Here is a 24,431-nt window from a genome sequence, read left to right as displayed (position 1 = left end):
TGGATAGATGGATGGTTTTGGCTTTTATATTAGGCTCTGAAGGAATGCTAGAGTTTAGCTCTGTGGAAATTCTGGGTATGAGATGTATACATTAGATTTGCTGAGTATTGGACATCTGAAGGGAAATAGTGAGAAAATACTATAACTGCAGCGGCTCGCGCTTTTAATCCCAGTACTTTGGAAGGCTAAGATGGGAATATCTTTTGATCCCCAAAACTGGATACCAGCCTGAACAACATAGCGAGACCCTGTATAAGAGAGAAAGAAAGAGCAAAGGAGGGGGAGAGAGAAAGAGAGAAAGGGAAAGAAAGGGGAGGAAGGGAAGGAAGAAAAATAACCTTGAAAGCTAGGCAGGTAGGGACAGCATTATAGAAACATTTAAATGCCAGGCCAAAGATTTTGGAATTTTGTCTGCCACCTTGCCAGGCTAATTTTTATATTTTTAGTAGAGACAAGGGTTTACCATGTTGGCCAGGCTAGTCTCGAACTCCTGACCTCAAGTGATCCGCCTGCCTTGGCCTCCCAAAGTGCTGGGATTACAGGCATGAGCCATTGCACCGAGTTTTCCTGCATATTTTGGAAGGCGATGGTGTTGTTAACAGATACAGTGGTGTTAAATGATCAATTTGAGGTTGTGGTGCCACAAGTAGGTGGAAATGTTGAATAGGCTGTTAGACATGTGCTGCTAAATTTCAGAAGTGATGGTGGGTCCAAATTAAATTGGGAGTCATCTGCATACGAAAGAGTGGTAAAGCCTGGCATGGTGACTCATGAGTATAAACCCAGCACGTTGGGAGGCCCAGCATTTTCGCAGGCTGAGGCAGGAGGATTGCTTAAACCCAGGAGTTGGAGACCAGCCTGGAGAACATTAGGAGACCCCGTCTTTACAAAAAATAAAATAATTAGCTGGGTTTGATGGTCCATCCCTGCAAGACCAGCTACTCAGGAGGCTGAGGTAGAAGGATTGCTTCTGCCTGGGAGGTTGAGACTGCAGTGAGCAGTGATTGCACTACTCCACTCCAACGTGGGTGACAGAGCTAGACTCTGTCTCAAAAAGAAGAAAAAAGGAGGGGGAGTTAAGTTTCACACAGTTCGTATTATAAACTAAGTTAATACCAACCTATAAAATGAAATAAGTTAATGAAAGGCATGACATTTTACAGGAAGGGTGCATTACGTCATTGTTGTAGAGGTTGAGTATTCCTTGTCTAAAATGCTTGGAACCAGAAGTGTTTCAGATTTGGATTGTTTTCAATTTTGGCATATTTACATTATACTGGTTGAGTATCTCAAATCTGAAATGGTCCACTCTGCATTTCCTTTAAGACATGTCAGCACTCAAAATGTTTCGAAAAATGTTAGAGCATTTTAGATGTCAGATTTGGGATGGTCAATCTGTACTATAAATAGAATAGTTGTTTAGCATTAAATAATATTTTGCTTAGGTCAGGTGTGATGGCTCACGTCTGTAATCCCAGCACTTTGGGAGGCTGAGGCAGGTGGATTACAAAGTCAGAAGTTCAAAACCAGCCTGGCCAACATGGTGAAACCCTGTCTCTACTAAAAATATAAAAACTGGCCGGGCGCGGTGGCTCAAGCCTGTAATCCCAGCACTTTGGGAGGCCGAGACGGGTGGATCACGAGGTCAAGAGATCGAGACCATCCTGGTCAACATGGTGAAACCCCGTCTCTACTAAAAATACAAAAAATTAGCTGGGCACGGTGGTGCGTGCCTGTAATCCCAGCTACTCGGGAGGCTGAGGCAGGAGAATTGCCTGAACCCAGGAGGCGGAGGTTGCAGTGAGCCGAGATCGTGCCATTGCACTCCAGCCTGGGTAACGAGCGAAACTCCGTCTCAATCATTCAATCAATCAATCAATCAATCAATCTAGCTGGGTGTGGTGGTGTATGCCTGTAATCCTAGCTACTCAGAAGGCTGAGGAGGCAGGAGAATTGCTTGAACCCGGGAGGCAGAGGTTGCAGTGAGCTGAAATTACCCCACCACACTCCAGCCTGGGGGACAGAGCAAGACTCTGTCTCAGAAAAAGAAAAAGAAAATAATATTTTGCTTAGCCTACAGTTTGAAAAATCCTTAAAAACTTGAATTTGAGAGAAGAATATTGATCTGAATCAGTAGTCCTCTTAGTTGAAAGCCTTGAAGTTTTAAAAGGAATTATCATTTTTTTACTTCTGTATGAGCCTAGAACAGTTAGCTAACTGTGTAAATTCTGAATCTGAAGGTTTACCATACTTTAACATCCACTTTTAACATTTTTAGTATATTTTCTTAGCAGCAGTGTTTGGTGTAAAACTACTCACATATATACTGTTGGTTTTTCTCTAAGTAACTTTTTGTTTTCATTCATCTTTTCAGGATCTTACTGGCATAGAATCTATGGATCAGTGTCGTCATACCTTGGAACAGCATAACTGGAACATAGAGGTATAATAGGATACATTCTGAGCTTATTTCTTTTTCTCTGGTCTGATTAAGAATCAAAACCATATGTTTTTCCAAAGCAGGCATCTTTTCAGTTGATTTGTTTTTTTCAGAATTATGACTCTAAAAATAAGAGAGTGGGAAGGTAAAGAATGTGAGAAAGTTTGTAAAATCATAGAAAAATTTGTGACTAAATCCCTCAATATAGTGCCCACCCCTTACTGTTTGTTAGTATCTTGTTGGGAAAACAATTGGTTTTTGTATATTTAGTTTTTAACCAGATGTCTTGATGGGAACCTTCTTCCTACATATTTTATAGTTTATTCTTTTGGGGTTGTCTAGGTAATCATGTTCTTGGCATCTCTTTTCCTTGACCATTGAATTAGCTAGAACTTTTAAAACACTCAGTTGATAATGGTAATAGCATTTTGTCCTTACTATAATGCCACTGATTTGTGTGTGTGTGTGTGTGTGTGTGTGTGTGTGTGATGGTCTCGCTCTGTTTCCTAGGCTAGAGGGCAGTGGCGTGCTCTTGGCTCACTGCAACCTTTGCCTCCCAGGTTCAGGTGATTGTCCTGCCTCAGCCTTCCAAGTAGCTAGGATTACAGCGCACACCACTGCGCCCAGCTAATTTGTATTTTTAGTAGAGGTGGGATTTTACTGTATTGGCCTGGCTGGTCTTGAACTCCTGACCTCAGATGATCCACCTGCTTCAGCCTTCCAAAGTGCTGGGATTACAGGTGTGAGGCACTGCACCTGGCCATGCCTCTGATTTTTTATGAGCAAGTATGATGTTGGTTGTTACTATGAGATAGATCCCCAAGGATGTAAGCTCCATGAGAGCAGAGATTTGTTTGTTTTAACTGCTGTATTATCAGCATATAATACAGAAATAAATATCTCTTGACTCTTCTCTTCCATTCTTAGCATATTAATAGTTTATATTGAGTGGATGTTGAATTTTGTCCAATATCCTTTTGATCTCAAGTTACTGTTTTAATTATTATATACTATTTAAATAGGGCGCTGGATTCCTAAAACCATATTTCTAATATGATTTAGATATTCAACACATTTTTGAGCTATTAAATTCTAGGCTGTGGCATTATACCAGTGAACAAAATAAGTCCTTACTCTTTTTTAGTTTTTTTTGAGACAGGGTTTTCCTCTGTCACCTGGGCTGGAGTGCAACGGCACAATCATACCTCACTCACTGCAGCCTTTGACTCTGGGCTCAAGCAGTTTTCCTGCCCCAGCCTTCCGAATAGCTGGGACTACAAACATGTAACACCATGCCTACCTAATTTTTAAATTTTGTATGGAGACGGGGTCTTGCTGTGTTGCCCAAGCTGGTCTTGAATTCCTGGGCTCAAGCAGTTCTTCTGCTTCAGCTTCCCAAAGTACTAGGATTACAGGTGGGAGCCACCACATCTGGCCAAGTCCCTACTCTTGTGGAACTTAATTCTAGAGAATTTCAGTTTGTAATTAATGACAGGAAGGGAACATCACACACTGGGGGCTGTCGAGGGATAGGGGAGGGGTAGCATTAGGAGAAATACCTAATGTAGATAACGGGTTGATAGGTACAGCAAACCACTATGACACGTGTATACCTACGTATACCTATGTATATAAGAAACTTGCACGTTCTGTACATGTATCCCAGAACTCGAAGTATTTTTATTTATTTATTTATTTTTGAGATGGAGTTTCGCTCTTATTACCCAGACTGGAGTGCAATGGCACAATCTCGGCTCACCGCAACCTCCGCCTTCTGAGTTCAAGCAATTCTCCTGCCTCAGCCTCCCAAGTAGCTGGGACTACAGGTGTGCGCCACCATGCCCAGCTAATTTTTTTGTATTTTTAGTAGAGACAGGGTTTCACTTTGTTGACCAGGATGGTCTCGATCTCTTGACCTCATGATCCACCCACCTCGGTCTCCCAAAATGCTGGGATTATAGGCGTGAGCCACTGCGCCCGGCCCAATGTATAATTTAATAATAATAATAAATAAATGACAAATGAGTGGATAGGAAATGGAACAGAGGATCTGAAGAGTTTTGCTTTTTTTTTTATTTTTATTTTTAAGAGACAAGGTCTCACTCTGTCACCCAAGCTAGAGTACAGGTTTGATCAAAGCTCACTGCAGTTGAACTCTTGGGCTCAAGCATTCCCCTGACCTCAGCCTCAAGTAGATGGGACTACAGGCCCACATTACCATACCGAGCCCTAGTGTTCAAGTTTTTGTGTGAATGTGTGTTTTTGTTTCTCTTGGGTATATACCTAGGAATGGACTTTGCTGATAAGTATGATAACACTACATTTAACCTTTTGAAGAGCTCCTAGACTGTTTTTTTTTTGTTTTGTTTTGTTTTGAGACGGAGTCTTGCTTGCTCTGTCACCCAGGCTGCAGTGCAGTGGCACGATTTCAGCTCACTGCAACCTCCACCTCCTGGGTTCAAGCGATTCTCCTGCCTGAGCCTCCTGAGTAGCTGGGATTACAGGTATGCACCACCATGCCTGCTAATTTTTGTATTTTTAGTAGAGATGGGGTTTCACCATGTTGGTCAGGCTGGTTTTAAACTCCTGACCTCAGATGATCTGTCCTCTTCGGCCTCACAAAGTGCTGGGATTACAGGCATGAGTTACTGTGTCCGCCAGCCCCTACACTGTTTTCAAAGGGATTATACCACTTTAAATTCCCAACAGCATTGTATGAAGGTCCCAATTTCTCTACACCCTCACCAACACTTACTAATATTTGTCTTTAAATCATACCCAACATAGTGAGTGTGAAGTACTATCTCTATATGGTTTTGATTTATGTTTGCCTAGTGGCTAAAGTTGAATATTTTCTTATATTCTTGTTGACTATTTGTATATCTTCTTTGCAAAAATGTCTATTCAAGTCCTTTGCCAGTTTTTAAATGTGGTTGTCTTTTTCACGTTGAGCTGTGAAAGGATTTTTTTTTTTTTTTTTTTGAGATCAAGTCTCACTCTATAGCACAAGCTGGAGTGCAGTGGGGTAATCATGGCTTACATCACCCTCTGCCTCCTGGGTTCAAGCAATTCTCCTTCCTCAGCCTCCTAAGTAGCTGGGGCGATAGGCATGCACCACCACGCCTGGCTAATTTTTATATTTTTAGTAGAGACGGGGTTTCTCCATGTTAGCCAGGCTGGTCTTAAACTCCTGGCCTCTGATGGTCCACCCGCCTCAGCCTCCCAAAGTGCTGGGATTACAGGCGTGAGCCACTGTGTCCGGCCAGTTTTTGTTTTTTGAGACAGGGTTTCTCTCTGTTGCCCAGGCTGGAGTACAGTGGTACAATTATGACTAACTGCAGCCTTGACCTCCCAGACTCAAGTGATCCTTTCACCTCAGCCTCCTGAGTAGCTAGGACTTACAGGCACACACCACCACACCCAGCTAATATTTTTTATTTTTTGTGCAGATGGGGGTCTCTGTATTACTCAGGCTGGTCTTAAACTCTTGGGCTCCAGTGATTCTTCCACCTTGTCTTCCCAAAGTGCTGGGATTACAGGCATGAGCCACCATGCCTGGCGCTTATCTCATATTGGATTTTCAAACGTTTTCTCCCATTCTGTGAGTTATCTTTTTACTCTCTTGATAGTGGTTTGTGGTTTTTGTTTTTTGTTTTGAGAGACAAAGTCTTGCTCCGTTGCCCAGGCTGGAGTGCAGTGGTGTGATCATAGCTCACTATAATCCTGAACTCCTGGGCTCAAGAAGTCTTCCTGCCTCAGCTTCCCTGATACCTGGGACTACAGTGCATGCCATCTTGCCCCATTCATGATAGTATAATTTGATGCAGAATAGTTTTTCATTTTTTATGAAGTCCAGTTTTATCTACTTTTTTCTTTTGTCGCTTGTGCTTTCGTTGTCATATCTAAGATACTTTTACCTAATCTGAGGTTGTGAAGAGTTATACCCTTGTTTTAAGAGTTTTATAATTTCAGCTCTTACATTTAAGTCTTTGATGTGTTTGTAGTTAGTTTTATGTATGGTGTGATCCAGGGGTTGATCCACTTTCTTTTGCATTGGATATCCAGTTATCTCAGCACCATTTGTTAAAAGACTGTTCTTTACTCATTGAATTATAAAACCAGGGGACCACCTGATATTAGCCAAACTGCAAAGTTGGAAGCCAGTTATTGAGTTTAGAGGGCACAGTGCCCTCCTAAAGACCACCTTCACTTCTGAAACCAACTGCAATTTCAGAGAGTTGCAAAACCATCCTCATATTTGTTAATTCACCAGAACTCACTGAAAGCTGTTATAGTCATGATTATAGTTTATTATAGGGAGCACAGAGATTAAAATCAGCTAAAGGAAGAGACAAATAGCACAGTTAGCCAGGCGTGGTGGCTCACACCTGTAGTCCCAGCACTTTAGGAGGCTGAGGTAGGCAGATCATGAGGAGTGTGAGACCATCCTGGCTAACATGGTGAAACCTGTGTCTGCTAAAAATACAAAAATCAGCTGGGTGTGGTGATGCATGCCTGTAATCCCATTTACTTGGGAGGCTGAGACAGGAGAATTGCTTGAACCTGGGAGGTGGAGGTTGCAGTGAGCTGAGATTACGCCACTGCCTTCCAGCCTGATGACAGCTAGACTGTCTCAAAATAAATAAATAAAAAATAGGGCTGAGTCTTAAAGGATTTTAGACATGAAGCTTGCATACTACGCTCCTGCAGAGTCAGGACACATTACCTTCTTGGCATAGATGTATGACAGTATGTATGAAGTACAGCAGCCCCTTCTTACCCCCAGTTTCACATTCTGTGGTTTCAGTTACTCATAGGCAACTATGATTTGAAAATATTAAGTGGAAGATTCCAGAAATAAACATGTTTTAAAATGCATGTTGTTCTGAGAAGCATGATGAAATCTTACTCTGTTCCACTCTACCTTACCCGGAACACAAATTGTCCCTTTGTCCAGCGTCTTCACTCTGTATACAGGACCCACCTGTTAATCACTTAGTAGCTGTTTTTAGATCAACTATTGTGCTATTACAGTGCTTTTGTTGAGGTCCCCCTATTTTGCTTAATATTAGCCCCAAAGCACAAGAGTAGTGATACTGGCAACTCAGATATGCCCAAGAGAAGTCAGGAAATGTGTCCTTTATGTGAAATGGTTAAAGTTCCTGACTTGGAAATTAAAAAATTGTATGCTGAGGTTGCTAAGATCTAGCTTCTGTTTGTGAAATTGTGAAGAAAGAAAAAGAAATTCATGCTAGTTTTGTTGTCACACCTCTGACTGCAAAAATTATGGCCACAGTGCATGAAAGTGCTTAGTTAAGATGGAAAAGGCATTAAGTTTTTGAGTGGAAGACATGAAGAGAAATACCTTTCGATTAACAGCTTTCAGGCTTAGTACTCTACCTGGTTTCAGGCGGCCCCTAGAGGTCTTGGAACATATCCCTGTGAATAAGGAGGGACCACAGTATTGCCTACCAGGTGCTTCCAGAGTATTTATTAGGGCATCATTATATAATCATGATTGTTTTGCTTGGCCGCCCACATGGTTGAACTCAATCTTCAAGTCAACTGAAAACAAGTTGTCCAAAGTCCCCCACTCTAAACCCCACATGGTTGGTCTTTCTGGTAAGGCCAGCTTTCATCCTAAGATTACTGGGTGTTAAAGCTACAACCTAAAATCTGGTAACAAAGACATACTTTTTAGGTCTGACATGGATTACCTCCAAAAGGCAAAGGCCAGACATCTCTTTGAATAAGGTCAACTTTTTTACTACATTGAGACAAATATCTATTTAAGGACAAAGTTAAGGAGGGAATTAGTTTTTTAAACTGAGTATCAGTAGTCTGCCAGGAGTTGTATTCGGATGTTTTTGTATGGCCAACTCATTAAATTTTCAAATTAACTCTGAGAAGTATTGTTTCTTCTCTCTTTTTTTTTTTCTATGTATACACACATCTATTAGTTATGTAAATGTTGTTACTTTTTTGGCACATGAGGAAACTCAGGCTCATATGTTTCTTCTTCTTCTTCTTTTTTATTTTTAGAGACAGGGTCTTGCTTCATTGCCCAGGCTAGTCTCATATTTTTGGTTTCTTGGCTCAAGCAGTCCTCTCGCCTCAGCCTCCAAAGTGTTAGGATTATAGGTTTGAGCCACTGCCCCCAGCCTGAGGCTCCTACATTGAGCAACTTCTCTGAGAGATGGAGCTAGGATCAGACTGAAGTTCCTCTGCTGCAGAGCCCTTCATCAGATGGCACTCATCAGGACTGCTTCACTGCATAACTCCAGGGTACCCACATTGTATTCTCTGAGGATGGCTTTTCTTGGGATTGTACAGTGAAGCACTTTATATTCCAGCCACCCTAAATAATACATACCATCTGAATAAAGGCAGTGTGCTTGCTGCATAAATGTAGCTTCCAGACAAGTTTCCTTGCCTTCCCCTACTGTGTATGAATTCTGGAGCTGTCACTCTACATTGCCTCCCAGTACAGCCAGTTAAAAGGTCCGTGAAGGTACACTCCTCAGGTAACCTTTTGGTGTATTAATGACCATTTTGTTTTGGAATACCAAGCGATAGTTGTGTCACCTCTTTTTCTGGGTTGATTTGAGCATCACTGAAACTCTTGCTACTCTGTTTTCCTTCTCAGGCTGCTGTACAGGACAGACTGAATGAGCAAGAGGGTGTACCTAGTGTTTTCAACCCGCCTCCATCACGACCCCTGCAGGTTAATACAACTGACCACAGGATCTACAGCTATGTTGTCTCAAGACCTCAGCCAAGGGCAAGTTATTTCATAGCTGGAATTTCCCCCTTTTTTATTTATGAGTTAATTCACTTATTGATCTCCCTGTGACAGGAGCAAAATAAGTATTTAGAATATAAACCTGTTAGTTAGACTTGGCCCCTTGGGTATATTACTTCGCCTTGATTCCTCAATGAATTGATATAGAAACTACTCATTTTCTTTCTATTCTTTGCCAGTTATTTGGAGAGTGTTTTTTACTTCTTAAGTTCCAATTTGTTTACTCAAGTTCTTTGTTGCTTCCGTTAATCTTAAACTACTTTTGGGGAAGTACATGGAATCTTTGTAGGAACTTTGGCCACATCTTTGAAGTAAGTGTTGAAGGACTAATAGCAAGGAGGTGATTCACTTAAATTCAACAGACATACAAGAGCACTTCAGTAACCTGGTATTTTGCTACTGGGGATCCAGACATGAATAAAGAGCCAGTCTTCCCATCCCTTTAACATTGCAGCAATTAGAATATACTACATCATCATGCCTTTTTGTGGAGTACTTGATTTTTTTTGTTTTGTTTTGTTCTGTTTGAGACAGGGTCTCACTTGTTGCCCAGGCTGGAGAGCAGTGGCACAATCTTGGCTCACTGCAGCCTTGACCTCCCGGGCTCAAGCAATCCTCCACCTCAGCCTCCTGAGTAGCTGGGACTACAGGTGTGTGACACCATCCTGGCTAATTTTTTTTATTTTTTGTAGAGATGAGGTCTTGCTATGTTGCCCAGGCTGGTCTTGAACTCCTGAGCTCAAGTTATCTGCCCACCTCAGCCTTTCAAGTGCTGGAATTACAGGCTTGAGCTACTGTGCCTGGCCTACTTGATGTTTTAAAACATGTTTCTAAGTAGTGCTTTGTGGTTTTCTGAAGTACAGTAGCAGATTCCCATGTCAGCCATGGGGCTCCATCCTGGCCATGGACACAGAACATGTCTCAGGTTAACACAGTGTGACATCTATTAAATGCTTTGTACACTATAGAGCCCTGGATGTATGCTAGTTTTAATAATTAGTAACAGCAATAATAATAATAAGCATTAACATTTATATACCAATGTCTAAGGTTAGTTAGTGGTTATCTTTTTTGCTATTTCTATAAACATTATTTTAGGTTTTTATGTTTGTTTGTTTTGTTTTGTTTTGAGACAGAATCTCCCTCTGTTGCCCAGGCTGGAGTGCAGTGGTGTGATCTCAGTTCACTGCAGTCTCCGTCTGCCAGGTTCAAGCAATTCTTCTGCCTCAGCCTCCTGAGTAGCTGGGATTACAGGTGCCACCACACCTGGATAATTTTTGTATTTTTAGTAGAGACTGGGTTTCACCATGTTGGCCAGGCTGATCTCAAACTCCTGACCTCAAGTGATCTGCCTGCCTTAACTTCCCAAAGTGCTGGGATTACAGACTTGAGCCACCACACCTGGCTAATTTTTATATTTTTAGTAGAGACAGGGTTTCACCATGTTGGCCAGGCTGGTCTCAAACTCCTGACCTCAAGTGATGTGCCTGCCTCAGTGTCCCAAAGTGTTGGGATTACAGGTGTTAGCCACCACACCTGGCTAATTTTTGTATTTTTAGTAGAGACAGGGTTTTACCTTGTTGACCAGGCTGGTCTCGAACTCCTGACCTCAGGTGATCCAACTGCCTTGGCCTCCCAAAGTGTTGGGATTGCAGGCGTGAGCTACTGAGCCTGGCCTATTTCTATATACCATATTTTGATACGTAAATCTAAAAAGGACAGAATGAATATGTATCATTTGGGGGACATTAACTTGCAATTGAATTTGACAATTATATAAGTAGCCGCAGGAAAAAAGTATTAAAGCAGTTTTGGTGTTTGTTTGAGACAGAGTTTCACTCTGCCACCCAGGCTGGAGTGCAGTGGCGTGATCTCAGCTCACTGCAACCTCCACCTCCTGGGTTCAAGCGATTCTCCTGCCTGAGCTTCCCTGAGTAGCTGAGATTACAGGTGCCTGCCACCACATATGGCTAATTTTTGTATTTTTAGTAGAGACAGGGTTTTACCATGTTGGCCAGGCTAGTCTTGAACTCCTGACTGCAGTTGATCCACCTGCCTGAACCTCCATAAGTGCTGGGATTATAGGCAGGAGACATTGTGCTGGGCCTTAAACCAGATTTAATACAAAAATTATGCCGCAAAAAAGAAAATGATAAGAAGATGAAATAAGACCAGAGATGGTGGCACTTAGGAAGGATGAAGTGGCCAGGAAGAGGGAACCATATTTTAGAGGAACAAATCACATGGAAGGACAAAAAAGAATGAGAAAATCTGAACTAGCCATTTGATGAAGTATTAGGGATTGAGAGAATTTCGTCTAACTTTGTTTTTGGACTTTCAGGGGCTGCTTGGATGGGGTTATTACTTGATAATGCTTCCATTCCGGTTTACCTATTACACGATACTTGATATATTTAGGTATGTACCTTTGTATTTACGTATTAGTAGCATAGTAAGACTTTGGAGCTGAAATTTAGGCCAAAATAAGTTTTATGCTGTATCAGTGTTAACTTTCCAATTTGTCATGAGATTGAGTACTCTTCCCGAACTGTCTTAATACTGTATAAAAATATTTTAAATTGTTGAACCATTGGCAGGCATTGAGAAATGGAATTATTTTTAAATTAGTCTTACATATTGTTTGCAAAAAACCAGTCTGGCTATATTTATTTGTCTCCCCCACCACCACCATATTTGTCACCTCTGCATTTCCTAGTTGATGTCCACACCCTTTCCTAACCACCATCTTCTCCTAGCTTTACACTCCTTAGAACTTTTTTCTTAAACTACTTTTCCACCTGACTACTCACAATCCCAACAAATTCTCTTGCTCTGAGATTACCCAGTTTGCCCTTGATTCTTCCCACAATAGTTGCACCTCTCTAGACACTCCTGGTATACCTTTTCTTTCCTTTTTTTTTTTTTGAAACACAGTCTTGCTCTATCGCCCAAGCTAGAGTGCAGAGGCGCAATCTTAGCTCTCTGCAACCTTCACCTCCCGCGTTTGACTGCTTCGCATACCTCAGTCTCCCAAGTAGCTGGGATTACAGGCATGTGCCACCATGCCTGGCTAATTTTTGTATTTTTGGTGGAGACAGTACAGATGGAGTCTGACTTTGTTGGCCAGGCTGGTCTCCAGCTCCTGGCATCAAGTAGTCCACCTGCCTTGGCCTCCTGAAGTGCTGGGATTACAGGTATGAGCCATCACGCCTAGCACCTTCTGTACCTTTTCACTTTGCTCTGGCAACCTGTTGCAAACACTGGAACCCTTTTATGTATATACGCATTTGCTTTATACCCTCACCTTTCTTCTAGCTTCCTTTATGTACTATTAAAAGAGCTCATCATTGTAAGCTACAGAGGGTCCAAGGCCAGACACTGAATGGGGCGCAACTTCCTAGCATGTCAGGATTGGATTATCTGGCCTAGAGCCACACCTAGGCTTTATGGAGAACTAAAGTGTTCATGGGCATCCAGGCCAGCAGATGGAGCTGGGATATGTAGTATGGGCCTTGCATATACAGGGAACCTGAACCTCCCTCCAAATATGGGTCAGCCTTTGTCCTGCTCTAGGGAGCAGAGGCTGAAGGTGAGGGTCCAGCAGCTGCATAAGTACAAGGGTCAGATAGTACCTTTTATATTGGCCCCTTGGTGTTTTATGAGGCTGTCTGCTTAACGGCTTTCTTGCTTTAGCAACATTCTTTGTGGTCACCACTTAACTACTTAGTACTGTTTCCATCCCCATTTTATTTAAGAATGAACATGTAAAAATCTTTAAAATCAATAGAAACTAAGTTGACATTTCTGTTTTTTCTAAAAAATAAAAAAAGCTGATTGTCCTAAATTGTGTAGCTCATGGGAATATAGTGTAATGAGGAAAAAGAAAGCCTTTATTCACTCATCAAAAGAGATAATTCTAAAATGCTTAATTTCAAAGAAAGTAGTTTAAACATCAGTCTTCTAAAGAATGTTTAACCGTTCCCCTGAAGTATACAATTTCCTACATTTTGTGTTTTTAATTTGCTCTGGAATGTTTGTGTCAATGAATTTGGTTTGATTACTTGGGAGAAATTTCAAGTACAATTGTGTACACATGGGAAATTTGTGGGGATAATGAATTGGTTCACTTTTTAGTAAGGAAAGTGTCATAGTTTAGTCACCTTTTCTGTGCTGAAAGTTTTTCAAGTAAATGAATATCGTTTGCTTTCCTAGGGAAGATATGCATGGCATGTATTACTAATTTTAATGCAGCTGTATCATCCAACCAACTTGTTGAATGTTACGTAGCACATTAGTCTCTGTCCCATTGCCTTCTCTGGAAACGAAAGGATAAATAAATGGTACTATACAACTAGAATAGGCCCTTTAGAAACAGATGTGTGGTACCATTAGGAATTGTATTCTTCACTTTACAAAAGCTGCCAATACTCCACATTTGCCAGGGTATTGTGGAGCAGTTTTATAACTTCTTACATGGGTACCATCTACCATAAATCATCAAGCAAAATTTACTTGCCCCTTTGAAGAGCAAGTAAATAATGACTGCAACTTCAGATTTGAAGTTCCTATCCATAATTTGAATAGTTTGGGGTTGTGAACTCAATATTCAGAATCCCAGGAAAACAGAAACAAGTAGGACAACCAGAAAGTGACCTCTGTTCTAGAGCAACACTATCACGTAGAACTCTCTGTGATGATAAAAACGTTCTGTATCTCCACTGTTCAATATGAAAGCCGTTAAACACATGTGGCTATTGAGCACTTGAAATGTGGCTAGCATTACTAAGGAACTGAATTGTAACTGTATGGAATAGATTTAAATTTAGAAGAGCCACATTTGACTAGTGGCTGCAGTGTTTAGATGGTACCATTCTAGAGAATCTGGGTGCATAGCCCGGCACATGATCTTTTTGGATACTGTGTCTTCCTTTCCAAACCGTTCTAGCCCTAAATCGTTCTGCAAAAAATACTCAGGATTATATAGACCAGTGTTGGAACTTACAATCCCAGTAGTTTGCATTCTTTTTGAACAGGCAATAGTGTAACACTTGGTGCTTTATGGCTTTTGAACCAGACTCTACTCTTGAGATTTGATGGTCCACTCACAGATCATTCACCTCCCTTTGTTGGCATGCCTCTGGCTCTGTTACAGGAATCTGTACAAATTGGCCCGCTCCATATGCACTATAGTAAGCTGGATTCATGTGATATTTATTCCTTCCTCCCCAGGTTTGCTCTTCGTTTTATACGGCCTGACCCTCGCAGCCGGGTCACTGACCCTGTTGGGGACATTGTTTCATTTATGCACTCTTTTGAAGAGAAATATGGGAGGGCACACCCTGTCTTCTACCAGGGAACGTACAGCCAGGTCAGTGCCACATCCATATAGATGTCAACTTACTGAAATGATTCTATCCTCAAAGGAAAGCATAGCCCAGCACTGATCATGTCCTTCTTTTACTCAAAAACCTTAATTAGCTCTTCACGGCTCACACGGGGTAATATAAAAAGACCAAACCTTTTAGTTGGCCCCTCTTTGATCTGATGCATCCTTCTTTTGAGGTCTTTTCTACACAACTTATTTTACCATACCCTCAGTTCCAGCTGATCCATTCCCTGAACATATTTCATACTTGCCTACCTCTGTGACTTTGCTTTTGCTGGTCCCTCTACATAGAATGCCTTCCTCACATTTTTGCTAATTGGAATCTTGCTAGTCCTTAAACTAGCTCATTTGCTCCTAACTATCCGTGATTGTTGCACCCTATCCTGCCTTATCTCACAATCTAGAATATCAATCTTTCCTTTTGTTCTACCATAGCTTTTAAAAATTGATAGCAATTTCATATTCTTTCCTATATTATAGTTGTTTATGTTCCTATCTAATCTCTGCTACCAAACTGTAAGCCCCTTGGAGGCAAAGCCTAAATCTTCTTTGATCTCATACAGAATTGAATAAGAACATAGACCATAGACTCAGGGTAGCATCAGCCTCAGCCTCAGCCACATAGACCTTTAACTCAGACCTCAGTATTCAGGGGAGGAAAAATTAGAGTTCTGTGGGTGTTAGGTATATCTCTAGTTTGCCAGAGAAATACATAGAATTAACACTACAATAATAGGGAAAACTATGGGAATGCTCTGGGAATAGGCAAAAGAGGGTTCTATTATACAGCCTCCAGGATTCCTGAATCTATCTGGAGACAGAGAAAAATGCTCACCCTTGCTTTCTGCTTTGATTTTCCCACATCTGTTTTTTATCATAGTCTCCTAGCTGGCTGTTTCCACCCTACTCAGCAAACACTGAGCACCTACTGTATGCCAGGCAGTGTCCTCAGTGCTAGAGATACAGAGATGAATGAGATGAGCACCTCCCATGTACCCTCTCTGCTATGACCCTGAGGGTATACCATCCTTGGCTGTGTCAGCAGTCTTACAGTGTAATGTGCTGAGGAGCATGCACATGCAAAAGCATGCACAGAAGTCTTGGACACCAGCCTTGTCTTTGAAGGTCTTTTACACTCTATACTCTTTAGAATGCCTTTGGGTCCTATAGTCCATCATTCCTACTCGATATATGGCCTGGGATCAGGATTGTCTTTCCAGTTATTTCTTACTTAAAAGATGTTATAGCTGTGAAAAATTCTCACCTCCCTTTCATATGGTTAGATTCTCCTGTTTTTATCTTCCTTTAGACTGTGGGTGCAGCTGACTTTTCTGTTATTTGTTGGGAACCTGTATTTGTAAGCCTGTCTACTCTCATGTATCTGTTTGAATCCTAACAACACTAAAACCTTTTCATTAAAGCTTGTTAGCATGGAGTTTCTATAGGGAGAACAATGCCAGGGGTGTGAAGGTAGGAGCTCAGGTATTTTTTGATTTCTCGCTCACCTTTCTTCCTTATTTTTCCTTTTGTTCCTAAATACATAGCTGTATCCATTAGGACCCTTAGCCTAAATATAAGCTCAAGGCACAGTCTTCATAATAATTAGTGATCTTCTGTTTCTCACAGGCACTTAACGATGCCAAACGGGAGCTTCGCTTTCTTTTGGTTTATCTTCATGGAGATGATCACCAGGACTCTGATGAGTTTTGTCGGTAAGTGGATTGATCATTTTCCTTCTCTTTTCTGACTCTTTCTGCTGACAGTTTTTAGTCAGCGAGTTGTTCTCATGTCCTTTTCATACCTTTCCACAGCAACACACTCTGTGCACCCGAGGTTATTTCACTAATAAACACTAGGATGCTCTTCTGGGCATGCTCTACAAACAAACCTGAGGGATACAGGGGTAAGTTACGTTTCTTCTGCCTCATTGAGATTGTTGGAGTATCTTTGAAGTAGTCTGGAAAGACATGCCGTGCCATTTATTACAAGGGTGTTCTTTCTGTGGTAGATACAATGCTAGTTGCTGTTTTATATTGTGTCATTTAATCCTCTCAGCAGTCCTGAGCAATATTGTGGGGCGTCATATTACCTTCACTTTATGATTTAGGAAACGGGCTCAGAGAGTTTAAGCCACTGGCTGAAGATCACACGATCAGCAAGTTTTAATTTTTTGTTTTTTATTTAACTAAGTTATTTTTTTTTCTGAGATGGAGTCTCGCTCTGTCTCCCATGCTGGAGTGCAGTGGCATGATCTCAGCTCACTGCAACCTCCACCTTCCAGATTTAAGCGATTCTCCTGCCTCAGCCTCCTGAGTAGCTGGAACTACAGGTGTGCACTACCACACCTGGCTAATTTTTATGTATTTTTAGTAGAGATGGGGTTTCACCATGTGGTCAGGCTGGCCTTGAACTCCTGAACTCAAGTGATCAGCCCACTTCAGCCGCCCAAAATGCTGGGACTACAGGTATGAGCCACCACGTCCCACCCCACCATAATTAGCAAGTTTTAGAGTACAACCAGGTCTGCCAGATTCTAAAGCTCATTCTTCACATTCAGCATTGCCAAAGCCTGTCACATTCAGAGAAATACCCAGTCTTGGCTAGCAGCTTGCTTTTAATCTTAATGGGCTTTTTACTGAAGAGATTATTCTCTTCATCAGCAATTTTAACAGAGTCCTTGCACAGTGAGTCAATTGTTTGAGTACCTGAGTGCTGATATGGATTTGGAAAGTTCAGATCTTTGCTGACAGTAACTCTTCTTTGGAGATAAGTATTTTTAGACAGTTAGTACAGATAAAAAGGCATCCAGTGAAGAAAAATGTATTCATTTTTGCGGCTACTTCTATCCAGCAACCTTTGAGTATATATTAGCATGCCATATACTGTGCCATGTCTTGAGAACCAAAGATGTGGCAGATGTTATCCCTGCATCCTGGAATCTGAATCTTACACCTAATTGTTTTTAAACATCTAAATGCCTGCATGCATTTTGCCATTCTAATATGGCTTTGCGGGGACGGAAGGGAGGTTGTGAATAGAAGGAAAGTAAGGATTTTTTTTTAATAGAAGTTTATAAAATCTCTTCTTTCACACCATAAAGAAAAACATAGGTAAAACTCTGTTATGGTAAAATCTTGGTCATTTAGAAACCAATTTTTTTTTTTTTTTGAGACTGAGTCTCATTCTGTTCCCCAGGCTGGTGTGCAGTGGCATGGGATTACAGGCATGCACCACCACACCCGGCTAATTTTTCTATTTTTAGTAGAGACAGGGTTTCACCATGTTGGCCAGGCTGGTCTCAAACTCCTGACCTCAAGTGATCCATCTTTCTTGGGTTCCCAAAATACTGGGATTAAAGGTGTGAGCTACCATGCCCAGCCTCAGTTTTCTATTAATAAGCTCTTTTAAAACTGAAAAACTAACCTTTTTTAAGGATAGAAAAAAGATACATGGGGAGAAAGGGTAAAGAAAGGATTAGGCAAGAGAAAAAAAAGATGATGGTGGAGATTATCTTCAGTAGCATCCAGCTGAGACTTGAAGCCTTGTGCCCTTTTAGGGCTTGAGCCCTCAGGGAAAAACTGTGCCAGATTCTTTATAGATCTTTTTCCTACCATTAAGCAGACATTACCCTTGAACTCTGCACCCTTCCCTAGCATCATCACAACAACCACACCACCACAAGGAAAATCTGTCCTATTCTAGTGAATGACCTAGGGATAAGCATGCAGATGGATAACAAAAACAAAAGATTACAAAACTGGGAGGAACTGGGCGTGGTGGCACACTCTTGTAATCCAGCTACTCAGGAGGCTGAGGTGGGAGGATCACTGGGAGAAACTGGGCATGGCAGCACACTCCTGTAATCCAGCTAGTCAGGCGGCTGAGGTGGGAGGGTCACTGGAGACCAGCCTGAGCAACATAGTGAGACCCTGGCTCCAAAAAAGAAAAGAAAGAAAGAAACTAGGAGGGGGGTAAAAGGGAGAGACTAAATGATACCTCCTGTCTTGCCCAACCAGGATTAAAACCATTCTTTCTCACTCATTGTAGAAAGTCTAAGAATTGATCTTTTTCACCATCAAGTCCTGCGCTTGATCTCTTGGGTCTTTTTGTCAGTCTCACAGGCTTTACGAGAGAATACCTATCCATTCCTGGCCATGATTATGCTGAAGGACCGAAGGATGACTGTGGTGGGACGACTAGAAGGCCTCATTCAACCTGATGACCTCATTAACCAACTGACATTTATCATGGATGCTAACCAGACTTACCTGGTGTCAGAACGCCTAGAAAGGTACAAGGGAGTTCCCATCTGGAACAGAGAGAGACCAGTTGTAAATTTGGAGGGCTGACCTGGGACTCTACGGATCCTGGCTTCTTCTCTGCATTGGGCCACTGTTAGCTTTTAGCTTTGCCCATTTATTGTCAAAATATTTACATACTTTGACCTAAATTACTCTATATCAGAAAATGTGTTCTTAGAGATTTTCAGAATAAAGACAAGGGCTGGGTACAGTGGCTAACACCTGAAATCCTAGCATGTTAGGAGGCTGAGGCAGGAGGATTATGTGAACCCAGGAGTTCAAGACCATACTGGGCAGCAAAGTGAGACCCCCATCTCTACAAAAAATAAATTAGCCAGGCATGGTGGTACATGCCTGTAGTCCCAGCTACTTGGGAGCCTGAGGCAGGAGGATTGCTTGAGCCCAAGAGTTCAAGGCAGCAATGAGCCCTGATTGTGCCTCTTCACTCCAGACTGGTGTGAAGGTTCCTGTCTTTAAAAAATAATAATTAATGAATGAATAAACAAAATAAAGACAGGCCTCTATGCCCAAGAATGTATATTATGGCATTTAGAATAGCTGAATATAATATAAAGCACCTAAATGTTAAAAAAAAAAAAAAAAAGGTAGAATGATTATAACTCCTCTCCAATACATAACTTATGTACATTAATCATAAGAAATCCTCAAACCACAAAAAAGCACAAGGAAGAAATATAAAATCACTGATAATCCTACCACCACATTAACATTGTTATATTTCTTTTTAATTTTATACACAACACACACCCTATATACATACAGGTTTTTTTTAGTAAAATTGGGATAACACTTTTTTACAACCCTTCATATAAGAATATATCACAGCCTTTTCCCTCATCATTAAATATTATTCTGCCATATTTTTTTTTAATTACTGTATAACATTCTATTGTCTAAATGCATCATAATTTAACCAGGCCACTCTTGCAGGATTTTTAGATTATTTTCAGTTTGTTGCTATTATAAATAGCATACATGGAGATAATTTGTTTGCAATTTGTGATGGTTTCCTTAAATTAAAATTAAGGTTCGGGGCCGGGCGCGGTGGCTCAAGCCTGTAATCCCAGCACTTCAGGAGGCTGAGGTAGGAAGACTGCTTGAACTCAGGAGTTTGAGGTCATCTTGGGCAACATGGTGAAACCCCATCTCTACAAAAAATATAAAAATTAGCTAGGTATGGTGGCACACACCTGTAAGCTAAGGTGGGAGGATTACTTTAGCCTAGGAGGTTGAGGCTGCAGTGAGTCATGATTGCATCACTGCGCTCTAGCCTGGGCAACAGCAACACCCTGTCCCCAAAAAAAAGGAAAAATGCAAGATCAAAACCCTATAAATAAAGTGCTGTTTTAACTGAATAAAAAAATGTGTAAAAGAGGAAACTTTCTGAGGTAACTGAAATGTTTAGTCTTGAAGTGGTGGTTATGTGGTTACATTTATCAAAATTCATTGAATTGTACATTTAAGATCTGTGCATTTCACTGCATGTAAATTTTATCTTAATTTTTAAAGAAAGTATAAAGCAAGAATGTTTCATCTGTTCAACTATTTTGATTGGCTAAATATTTTGGCTAAGAGAAAACAAAAATTTGTTGGGGAGAAGATAGATATGCCAAATGTTAGTGTTTCATCTTTGATTATTGAGTCTCTGAATAACTCTGAAAACTACATATTTCAGATCTGCTACAATCTGTATGGATATATATATGTGTGTTTTGGTTTTATGAGAGCAGTACAAAAATGCAGTAACCCAAAATGGGGTTGATGTAAAATATGATACTGATGATCCCTTTATAATAACAGTACTGTGTTACGTTTGTTAGAATTAGGGGGAAAGTTTTATTTTAAAAACAGAGAGGAAAGCTTGCTGTCTACTTTTCTGTCAAATTAAACTGAGAAAAAAGGTAGCTTATTCAGATTCTGCCATGCTCTGCTTTTTGAATCCCTTATGGCAGTGTGAAATAGTCATCTGCTAAGAATATCAACATTTTTACACACACACACACACACACACACACACACACACAGAATTTCAATATAAGAAAACAGAACTTTGTGAGAGTGCTGTTTTTCTTCTCTTGCTTTCAATCTGTTCACAGGGAAGAAAGAAACCAGACCCAGGTGCTGAGACAACAGCAAGATGAGGCCTACCTGGCCTCTCTCAGGGCCGACCAGGAGAAAGAAAGAAAGAAACGGGAGGAGCGGGAGCGTAAGCGGCGGAAGGAGGAAGAGGTGCAACAGCAAAAGCTGGCAGAGGAGAGACGGCGGCGGGTAATGGACCTGTGGCTTTGTTCCCTATGGTTCCAAACTGCCAAGACTATGCCATCTTGGTCTTAAATGTGAAAGGAAAGCATTATAGCCACCTTAAACAGACTAAGAGAAAAAAAAAAAGAAAAAACTAGAACATGTTGGGATTATGGGTTAAATTTTTCCTACAATTTAATATTTATTCTTTTTTTTAATAAAAATTTAAAAAAAGACACAGGCTTTGCCATATTGGCCAGGCTGCTCTCGAACTCCTGACCTCACATGATATGCCTGTCTTAGCCTCCCAGAGTGCTAGGACTACAGGTGTGAGCCACCATGCCTGGCCCTAAATAATTCTTAATACTAGTACTAGCTAATTTGGCGTTTTACTCATTGTCTTTTTATTTTTGTTTTGTTGTTTTTGTTCCCTAGCAATCAGACTGAGACATACATTATCTTGTTTGATTATGTATTACCACTTACCTATAACCAGTGTCTTTTAACCATTTCCGTTTTCTTTCTTTTTTTTTGAGACAGAGTTTTGCTCTTGTTGCCCATGCTGGAGTGCAATGGCATGGTCTCGACTCACCGCAACCTCTGCCTCCAAGGTTCAGGTGATTCTCCTGTCTCAGCCTCCCAAGTAGCTGTGCATACGCCACCACATTCAGCTAATTTTGTATTTTTTAGTAGAGATGGGGTTTCTTCATGTTAGTCAGACTGGTCTCGAACTCCTGACCTCAGGTGATTCACCTGCCTTGACCTCCCAAAGTGCTGTGATTACAGACATGAGCCACAAGGCCAGGCCTATTTGTTTTTGTTTTTTTTTTTTTTGTCCTTCTTTATTTTATTTTTTTATTTGGCTCAGGATATTATGTGATACTATGTTTTTTTGTTTCTTTTAAGAGATGGGTCTTACGTGTTGTCCAGGCTGGAGTGCAGTGCCTATTCACTAATGCAATTATAGCACACTACACCCTCAAACTCCTGGGCTCAAGCAGTTCTGCTGTGGCCTCTCAAGTAGCTGGAACTATAGGCGCACACCACGGCACCCTGCTCCCTTTCCCTTTTTTCTCAAATGGTTAAATACCTAGACATAGTCAATAAATAATACATGAGATGCAATAATACTTTGAATTTATGTTGTTTTTGACTGTTCCCAAGAGGGTTTTCTTAGAATACTTAGTCACTAATTTTTCTTCTGACTGCATAAGAAAGCTACATGGTCATTGTATTTATTTCTTGAGCCATACCCTAACCTTTGCTTTGTATCTGTGCAGAATTTACAAGAGGAAAAGGAAAGGAAGTTGGAATGCCTACCCCCTGAACCTTCCCCTGATGACCCTGAAAGTGTCAAGATCATCTTCAAATTACCCAATGATTCTCGAGTAGAGAGACGATTCCACTTTTCACAGTCTCTAACAGTAAGGACCACCTAAGTTCTGTGAAGTGTATGTAGCATCTGGACTATAGATTTGGAGCTTTTACTGACTCTGGAGAGTGGTGTTGGAGTATCTGCTACTCTGATGAACAGGGAACAGAGAAAGAGAGAGTGAGAGAGAGATAGGTATGCCATCAGTGGATACCAGGAAGAGTACAATAGACTACTGTAGGCCGCTTCAGTTCTAGCTTCCATCTCAAAGCACTTTTTAAGTTTTTGTTTAATCATGTTTGGGCTCTGCTAAGAAAAAAAGGTACCTTACATAAAAGTCCCACAAAAGACTTACTTGTTGGAAGATGGGAGGCTCTTCCATCTCTCCTCTTGCATTGGCTTCAGAATCCCACCAGAACCCCTGCTCTGTAGAAAAAGCTCTGTCTCCAGTGACCTCAAAGCACTGGGATGACATATCAGAATATAAGTGCATTTGCAGTTTGGATGCAGTGTCTCTCCCTTTCTACTAAGCCCAAAAGAAGCCCCATTTTCTGAGGCCACTTTGTATATATGATAGTCATGTAATAGTGTTTGTCATTTCCACATGGAAGTCATTAAAAGCAGAAACTCAGAGTCTCACAGCATGAGGATCAAATTTTCATTCTTCCAGCATTACTAGATGTTTCCTTGGTTAATTTACTTAATTTCTAAGCCTCAATTTCTTCATCTGTACAATGGGTTTAATAATAGGCACTCCCTAGTAGGATTGTTGTTAAAATTAAGTTATCCACATTGTGCCTAGCTCCTAGGATTCTGCGGTTTCCCTTATCACTCAGAATAATCAAAGGTAAACCTCATGATTAAAAGAGGATGCATTATAGTCAGGTGAGGCTGGATAGTACATTCATTGCTTCTGCTTGTTTGGTGAACACTGAGCAAGATACAAAACTTTCACAGGGCTCAGATTTCCCATTAGTGAACTGGAAGTATAATCTGTCCTCTAATAAGTTTAAACTGAAGATAGGTATGTCGTACACTGAGCTAGATACTCTAGGGTTCATTTAGATGAGTGAGACATAGTTTTGGAATTCATGGAGTTTATTGGCCAGTATAGAATGTAAGACTCAGAGAACTATTACAGAATTAAAGTTATAAGGCATTCTGGTGAGAGAGAAGCAACTAGCTTCCTTGTTTTATTTCTCTCTCGCTTATTCATTTATTTATATTGGGGAAAGTGCTCATACTTCTTAACTTTGTTTTGCCTTGTCACCCTGTCTGGAGTGCAGTGGCACTATCTGGGCTCACTGCAACCTCTGCCTCCTCGGTTCAAGCAATTCTCCTGCCTCAGCCTCCCAAGTAGCTGGGTGTAAATTACAGGTGCCCACCACCATGCCTGGCTAATTTTTGTAATTTTTTAATAGAGATGAGGTTTTACCATGTTGGTCAGGCTGGTCTAGAACTCATGACCTCAGGTGATTTTCCTGCCTCGGCCTCCCAAAGTGCTGGGATTATAGGCGTGAGCCACTGCAGCCCCATGTCTCTAACTTTGGATTTTTAAATTGAGATAACATGGATGTGTCTCACAGAGTACCCACCACGTAGTTGGTGGTTAGTGTTAATTTCCTTCCCCTGGTTTTCTCTGTTTCCTAACTATGGGTTTGTATATATATTTTAGCTTTCATGTTCTCTAGTAATTTTGCTATTGTACACACAAGCTATGTGGAGTTTCTACCCCAAAAATTCTGATAGATAAAACTATATTTGAGAAACCTAACCAAAATTTATTCTCCTCAGAGTTTTAGAGGAAAATCTGTTAGAATTCTGGAACAGAATAGGCTTGTGGCCAAAAGGGAGCCAACCATTCATTA

The 24,431-nt window shown here is 41.0% G+C and overlaps 1 protein-coding gene across 5 annotated transcripts in view; it reads left to right on the top strand.

Annotated features, from left to right (window-relative positions):
• The window catches only part of FAF2 (Fas associated factor family member 2), a 61,634-nt gene that overhangs the window by 29,470 nt on the left and 7,733 nt on the right, over positions 1-24,431 (top strand). For 3 of the 5 annotated variants that reach the window (XM_035290668.2, XM_035290672.3, XM_035290669.3), the window contains 9 exons: positions 2,375-2,443; positions 9,087-9,221; positions 11,584-11,660; positions 14,472-14,610; positions 16,255-16,340; positions 16,440-16,531; positions 18,742-18,919; positions 21,047-21,218; positions 22,472-22,615. In XM_035290668.2, coding sequence (XP_035146559.1) covers positions 2,375-2,443; positions 9,087-9,221; positions 11,584-11,660; positions 14,472-14,610; positions 16,255-16,340; positions 16,440-16,531; positions 18,742-18,919; positions 21,047-21,218; positions 22,472-22,615 — 1,092 coding nt within the window. The remainder of the gene's footprint in view (positions 1-2,374; positions 2,444-9,086; positions 9,222-11,583; positions 11,661-14,471; positions 14,611-16,254; positions 16,341-16,439; positions 16,532-18,741; positions 18,920-21,046; positions 21,219-22,471; positions 22,616-24,431) is intronic. The other 2 variants (XM_035290671.3, XM_054251913.2) reach the window with 1 other exon arrangement.

Source organism: Callithrix jacchus, chromosome 2 (genome assembly GCF_049354715.1).
Source record: "Callithrix jacchus isolate 240 chromosome 2, calJac240_pri, whole genome shotgun sequence".
NCBI lineage: Eukaryota > Metazoa > Chordata > Mammalia > Primates > Cebidae > Callithrix > Callithrix jacchus.
This window is presented reverse-complemented; position numbering and strand designations above follow the sequence as displayed.